This window comes from Vicia villosa, linkage group LG3 (assembly GCF_029867415.1).
Source record: "Vicia villosa cultivar HV-30 ecotype Madison, WI linkage group LG3, Vvil1.0, whole genome shotgun sequence".
NCBI lineage: Eukaryota > Viridiplantae > Streptophyta > Magnoliopsida > Fabales > Fabaceae > Vicia > Vicia villosa.
The window spans coordinates 15,747,806-15,755,541 of record NC_081182.1 but is presented as its reverse complement, the minus strand read 5'-3'; the positions used below and the strand labels follow the sequence as shown (position 1 = coordinate 15,755,541).

The window sequence follows — 7,736 nt, the reverse complement described above, 5'->3', positions numbered from 1 at the left end:
CGATTGAGCGATGGAAGTGTGAAGAGAAATGTGAGAGTTTAGGGGATGAAAAATCTGAAGCGATTGAAGTTGTTTATTTTTGAATTGTTATTATAAAGTGAAATTCAGCGCCCCCGGTGAAAATTTAGGTCATGATATACCAACGGTTAGCATGTATTTCCGTCTTTAAAGACAAGTTATACCAACGTTTTTTTTTACTGTTGCTAAAGATCTCCGTTGGTATATGGCAATTTTTTTGTAGTGACATTTTAAGAATGCTTTGTAAGAATTTGCATAACGTCTTGCCTAAAAATTGGCCAAAGGGGGGATTTGTTAGTACATGTGATTGATAATATTTTGTAGGAAATATGTGAATCAAGATGTTCTATCAAGTTGTGAGACATTATGTCTCAATGTTAGTTCTTGGAACATTAGTGGAATGCAACATGTCAAGTCAGATGTTCTTTAAATGTACAAGACATCTTGTCTGAAGGTGCTTGCTTGGCACACAAGACTGAATGGAGTATATCTAGCGTGTTAGATAAGACATTGAACTAGGAGAGTTAGATGAGACCAATTTTTACTTTTGACTATTAAGAGTGAATTTCATTTCATTGGGTTAATGCACCCTAGATATAGATGACTTTGCACCAAATTGGATTAACAATTCTTACGTTATTTAGTTTATGCATTTATCCTTCTTATTATGCAATCTTATTGTCATACACATTGTTCCAATATTGTATCTGTCATCTTTTCGTCTGTAGAACATAAACTCACTCAACCCTCCGCCCCACCCCTCCTAAAAGAGGAGACAACTAGATCACCATATCTAGGAACCAAATATCCTGTCAAAGACTAGAGACTCTCAAGACAAGTCTCCACCTCCATTTAAACCAAAAGTGCTAGATTAACAATTCGTAGACCCCTAACCCCCCAAACCACCTTTACTATTAGGTTTACAAACAACAACCCATATTACTCGGAAAATTTTGGTGCCTCCCTTCACCCATAGAACAAACAAGGATACCAACCTTAATATGAATAAACTACTAGCTAGTTCAAGGATTCCCATGCACTGAAAAATGCAGTGACGAATGCATGTTAATAATTAGCCAATTTAGCTATTACGTAACTAATTAAGTTTAATAATTCATTCTAATAACAATCAATTGGTAGTTTAATTATTCTTCATATTTAACACCATGCATATGAATGCTTCCCACACGGTTTTAACTAACTTTATTTTATCAAAATGTCTTTCTCACGCAAAGTCACATTAAATAATCCATTTTCTCATTTAAGGAAACATATAGTGCTATAAATTGGATTGATGTAAAGCCAATTTTATTCCATGTAAAACAAGATAAGAGATAAGAATAAAAATATAGTGCTATGGCAAAAACAAGTGCTTCAGTTTTTCTAGTTGTCCTTGTAGTAGCATTATTTCTTAATGGCTATAATGCTGCTGAGAGTGTACAAGGAGGTTATGAACCTGCGCCACCTAAAGCTGATCAACCTCCACCACCTACAGCTGATCAACCTCCACCAGGTAAAGCTGATGTTTACAAAATCTCTTAATCTATTTAAATATTGTCCAGAGTACTATAAAAACGGTTAATCCTAAACCCGAAACCCTAATATAGTGATCAGAGATTGTGACCATAGTTTTTGAGTGTGTCATTGTGCCTCCTTTTTCTCTTATTTATATATTTTTCATTTATCTTTCAAAAAAATAATTTATATGTATCAAATAAATTTATAAGTATGAAAATATTATGATATCAAATTTTATCTTTATTTTTACCTTTGTAACTTTGTGTATTGTTGTCATTATTGCAGCACCACCTAAAGCTGATCAACCTCCACCAGGTAAAGCTTATGTTTACAAAATCTCTTAATCTATTTAAGTATTATCCAGAATTCTATAGCAACTGTTTATCTTAAACCTAAAACCCTAATACTATGATCGGAGATTGACACATTGTGCCTCCATTTTCTGTTATTTATATATTCTTCGTTTGTCGTTAATTTTTTTTTATATGTATCGAATAAATTTATGAGTATGAAAATATTATGATATCAAAATTTATCTTTATTTTTACCTTTGTAATTAACTTTGTGTATTGTTGACATTATTGCAGCACCACCATCTGGCCAAAAACCTTGCTTTTTTGGAATATGTCCGATTTTCAACTGTGGAGCATTTTGTTTTGGAATAGGCTATGCTACCGGCGAGTGTACTTTGGTTATAAGGTGTTGTTGCTCTTAAAGAGTTTCAGAGATCTATGTTTGATGATTGTACATTCTATACATGATTGTACAAGCACATCAACAAAGCGAGTCTTTAAGGTTTCTATTAAAATAAGTTGGAAAAACTCTATTGTAAGTTCAATTACGATGTGCTATCCAATATTTTGAATTGAGAGTAATAAAGCAAAATAGACTCGCACTTATCTTGATGATGTTAGATATATTATTCGATTAAATTAATCTTGACGGTTGTGTCATAACGTGATGTGGAAATATACATACATAATCAAACAACTAATAAAGGAAGAGATTATAATCAGCACAAAGATATTGGTTTGATTACAAATTTTAAGTATGCAGGATTTAGTAAATTTGTTGTTAACAAAAATTTTAGATATCATCAGCTGTATGGTAAAGTTAATAGTTGGAGAGTTAAAACATGTTCTTTCGAGATTTAAAGTGCTTAAAAACGAGTTGGAAAAATCAAATCAATCTTAAATTAGTTTCATTTTATAAATGCCAAAGAAGTTTTAATACACGGCAAACATAAAAGTAATTTCGCAAATAATTTGGAAAACCACTTTTTCGGAGAATTTGGCTGGTTTTTGATAAAGACAAACATATCAATAAAGAAGAAAAAATGAAGACAACAAACGATTATAGTAAAATAGCAAAAATTATCTAAATTAAGATTAAGCATGTCTTTATCATTGATATATCACAATTCATCTTATATATCACTTAAAAGTCTCGTCTTAAGTAGATTGGTGTTAGGGAAGAACATTGAAGATATGAGCATTCTTTTGGCTTGGCAATAATATCTTGGTAGGTTTGTGGGAAACTTACTACTATGGATGTGATATTATCTCATTGGTAAAAGGATTTAACCATGATTTCGTGGGCGAGGTACAAAAGCCTGTCATGGAAAGTGTGTCACTTTTTTCTTAGGTTGTTTTGCCAACCAAGGGGAATTCTAGAACTAGTCATGAGTTCGATATCCAGAAACAACAATTTTTCTTTTCAAGTGCGCCTCACTTTTTCCATCGGTTTGATTTCAAAACCAAGGGAATAGATTGAGTATTTTTACCTCGGTTTGAGGAAACATCGGAGGATAAAATCCTTGTTTATTAATTTGTTTTACCAAATTTTCTTTTTAACCTGTATTTTTCTAAAACATAACCGAACCTTTACTATTTCGAAACAAATAAAAATGAAGCTTTTGAAACAGAGCAGAACCTAAGCATAACCTAATCAAAACAAAACTAAGTGTCACACAACACAGTCTCTTTTTACAACATAATTTAAACATATAAAAATGATTAAGCAACAACCAAAATGTGAATTCTTGAATGGACATCCTCATTAAAATACAATAATTTGAATGACGAATAATAAATAAAAGGATAAAACAACAACATTAAATCTTCTACAATAACAACATTAATCATTCAATTTCAATAATAATGTATATTATACTATGTCATAAAATATACACACTTCTTAGTTATCCTATATAAATTCATACATAAAAAATTTGTTTTGTTTGGGATTCGATGATGAATGATTCATTCATGTAAGCTATCTTGCGAAGGTCAATTTATGTGAATCCCAACTTATTATTTTGTATATACCAATACTCTTGCAATCCACTTGCACTTAAATAAAGACACTTAAAATATAACATAATATTTAATCTCCCAAATCTCCTCAATAACCCAAAGTACGGTCTAGATGCGATTAGATGATTCTTAACTTTTGGAACGAGGGAAGTACATGGATTCAACTTCAACCATATCCCCATTATTTTTTATGCATGGTACTACAATCATCCTTAAATTTCGTATAGAATGGAATTTTCTAATTTTATATGCACTCCAAATTATTACATTAAACTTAGGCATATATGACATCCACTAAATTGTATCAAATGCACTCCTATCTTTAGAAACTCTTTCATTAAAGAAATCTATGAAACACTTGTAACCTCTGTCAACATCCATTTTTCACTCACCCAAGAGAAAATTTTCTTCATAAGTATTTTGTGAGCGGATAAGTAAGGTCGAACTTCATCAACATCATTCAATATATACAATTGTCTTAGAAGAATTACATATTAGTTAATTGTCTTAAAATTTAAATCTTGAGTACCTTTACCTTCATATCTTCCATCATAATGATACATGGAAAATCCTATAGAGTATGCTTCTAATAAATAGTTTGAATAGAACTCAATAGCTTATTCTGTTATGTACCTTTTAACAATTGAAGCTTTTGGACGGTAATGATTCATCATATACCCTTTTAATATCTTTATGTATTGCTCTTTCAAATACATGCACCTTAAATAAACAAGGCCACAAAATCTAATTTCCTTTATGTATTACCCTTTATATATCTTTATGTACTGGGAAACTTTTTTCTCAAAACAAAACAAAAGGGTTTGTTAAAGGATATTTTCTACAGATCTTGCATGTATTTGTTTCTGGTGAAAAAAAGGTAAGATAATTAATATCAATAACCAAATATATTTTCGGTACAAATAAAAATTTAATAGAACAAATCTTGAAACCAGATGATTTTCTGCTCTTGCAATCCATCAGAGAACTTTTCCAAGTTTTCTTAGGTTTCAAGTGATTCATGTGTTTCATTTAGACTTTCAATATCGTAGGAGAACTTATACAATGGACGTCCCTTAAGTTTCAAGCGGATCACTAATGGTGGATTCTTGAGTGTTGATAACCTTTAAATGGACGACAAAGATTTGTTTAAGGCCGTTGATTGAAAATAGTGAAAAAAACATTTAACTATCATCTCGATTTTTAAAACAACCAAGGGTTTAGATTAATTTTTTTACAAAAATGATTACATTGTTTACCCAGAATATTAAAAATACATTGTATGCAACAAATCTTCGCGGAATGTCAAGATTGTTTACCTAGAATATTAAAATTACAAAATGAGCAGATTCCATACAATATTTGGGTAAACAATGTAACCATTTTTGTTAAAAAAAACTTATTTTACTCTGACCCCTTAATTTAAAAAGGGGTTAGAGTTTTTTTTAAATGGTTATATTGTTTACCCATAATATTAAAAATACATTGTATGCAACAAATATTCGCAAAATATCAAGATTGTTTACCCATAATATTAAAAAAAAACATGTCCAGGTCCCATACAAGATGCTAGAGATCTGCACTTGAATGTGAGACTTGTCTTCACCAAGATTGATTGTTGATGCTACCATTATCACCAATTTCACTAGCGTATACAATTTGCATGCTTTGAATGCATCAAACTTCTAATTAGGTGTTTGTTCAAAAAATTGGAAAATATTTTTCCAGCACTTGCAATCCATCAGTAAAGATTTATAGGAATAAAGCATAGTTGTTCAAAACCTTCAACAACAACATCAACACCATTGTTTGAGATGGATTTCAAAAACTGAAAAAATATTTTGTTAAAGGTAGAATAACATTTTTTTCCACTTTTGCAATCCATCCTAAAAAAATGATCCATTTGACGGTGGGGCGGCTACAAATAAGATAACATTAGAGTGAAATCTGTTCAGCGAGTGTTTTATAGTAAAATATGATTATTTTTTCCCTCGAATTATCAAAGAAATCAAAGGGTTAAATCATTTATTTTACTGTTGTTAGCAAATTAAAATATAAAGTGCATTAGCTTGAATTCGAAGCATGTCTTGAATGGTATATCACATTGATTTTTAAAAAAACCAAGGCAACAAGTTGTTTATATATATATATATATATATATATATACTATAAATAACGGTTTTCAAATCGAAGCTTTCACGTCATCTAGAAAAAAATCGAGGTTTTATTCCAATGCTATATAAACAACTTATCGCCTCGATTTTTATAAACACCGGGGTGATATACCATTCAAGACATGCTTCAAAACTCAACATAACTAATGCACTTTATGTTTTTATTTGTTAACAACTATAAATTAAATGATTTAATCCTTCAGTTTCTTTGATAAATCGAGAGATAAAATAATCAAATTTTACTATAAAATACTCGCTGACCAAATTTTACTCTAATACTATCTTGTTTGTAGCCACCCCACTGTCGAGTGCATCATTTTTTTAAGAACAAACACCTAATTAAAAGTTGGATGCATTTCAGACATACAAGTTGTATACATTAGTGAATGCAATGATAACATTAGCATCAACAATCCATCTTGGTGAAGGCATGTCTGATATTCAAGACAAATCTCTACCATCTTGTATAAGACTTGGACATGCTGCATTTTTAATATTTTGGGTAAACAATCTTGATATTATGCGAAGATCTGTTGCATACAATGTATTTTTGATATTCTAGGTAAACAATGTAACCATTTGAAAAAATATAATAACCCCTAGTTTTTTTTTTTAAAAAACCGAGGTGTTAGAGTAAAATAATTTTTTTTAACAAAAATGGTTACATTGTTTACACGGAATATTAAAAATAAATTGTATGTAACAAATATTGTATGCAATCTTCTCATGCTGTAATTTTAATTTTAATCTTCTTTACCGTGCTTGTATGTAACAAATATAATGTATTTTGAATAATCTGGGTAAACAATGTAACCATTTTTGAAAAAAATATTTTACTATAACCCCTTGGTTGTTTAAAAAATCGAGATGATAGTTAAGTGTTTCTTTCACTATTTTCATTCAACGGCGTTAAACAAATCTTAACCGTCCATTTAAAGATTATCAACGCTCAAGAATCCACCATTAATGATCCGCGTGAAATCTAAGGAACGTCCAATATATAAGTTCTCTTACGATATTGAAATCTAAATGAAACATATATGAAGTGGTTGAAACATAAGGAAACTTGGAAAAGTTCTCTTCGATGGATTGTAAGAGCAGAAAATCAACTAGATTCAAGGTTTGTTCTATTACATTTTATTTGTACTGAAAATATTTTTTATTAATGATATTAATTATCACACTCATTTTTTCACCAGAAACAAATTAATGCAATATCTGTATAGAATATCCTTTAACAAACCCTTTTGTTTTGTTTTGAAAAAAGAGTTTCCCATTATTTGATCTTGCCAAGAATATCAAAGAATTAAAGATCCAACATATGATCTTCATGGACAATTAATGTAACATTCTTTTTAAACACCGTAACGAGTTTTATTTTTAAAAAAGGAATATTATGGTAAACACTGTAATGAGATTCATTATAAAAAAAAACTAATGACCCTTCAATTTTTACAATACACCAAGATAAAAAAAGACGCTAATTTTTATAAATAATAAAAATGTAGAAACTGGGGTTCGAACCCATGCCATAATTAACCTTTTACCTCGATGTTAAGTCATTACTTTTCACGACGCCATTTGTTATCTTGATTCTTATTCCAAGGTAAAATACAATTCGCATCTGACTTAGAAGCACTTGGAATAAAACCTCGGTTTTTTTCTGGATGACGTGAAAGCTTCGTTATGAAAAGTGTTATTTGTTGTAGTGGTT

The 7,736-nt window shown here is 30.1% G+C and overlaps 1 protein-coding gene across 1 annotated transcript; it reads left to right on the top strand.

Annotated features, from left to right (window-relative positions):
- The first annotated feature begins 1,344 nt into the window (after positions 1–1,344).
- Positions 1,345–2,435, top strand: LOC131654995 (vegetative cell wall protein gp1-like). The gene is made up of 3 exons (XM_058924906.1): positions 1,345–1,531; positions 1,822–1,851; positions 2,124–2,435. Exons 1-3 carry the CDS (start codon positions 1,375–1,377, stop codon positions 2,249–2,251), a joined length of 315 nt encoding a protein of 104 aa, XP_058780889.1. The 5' UTR covers positions 1,345–1,374; the 3' UTR covers positions 2,252–2,435.
- Positions 2,436–7,736: the final 5,301 nt, after the last annotated feature.

Coding starts and splice junctions, on each gene's coding strand:
- LOC131654995 (XM_058924906.1), top strand. CDS start 1,375: ATGGCAAAAACAAGTGCTTCAGTTTTTCTAGTTGTCCTTGTAGTAGCA. Junction 1,532..1,821: donor AGCTGATCAACCTCCACCAG/GTAAAGCTGATG, acceptor TCATTATTGCAG/CACCACCTAAAGCTGATCAA. Junction 1,852..2,123: donor AGCTGATCAACCTCCACCAG/GTAAAGCTTATG, acceptor ACATTATTGCAG/CACCACCATCTGGCCAAAAA.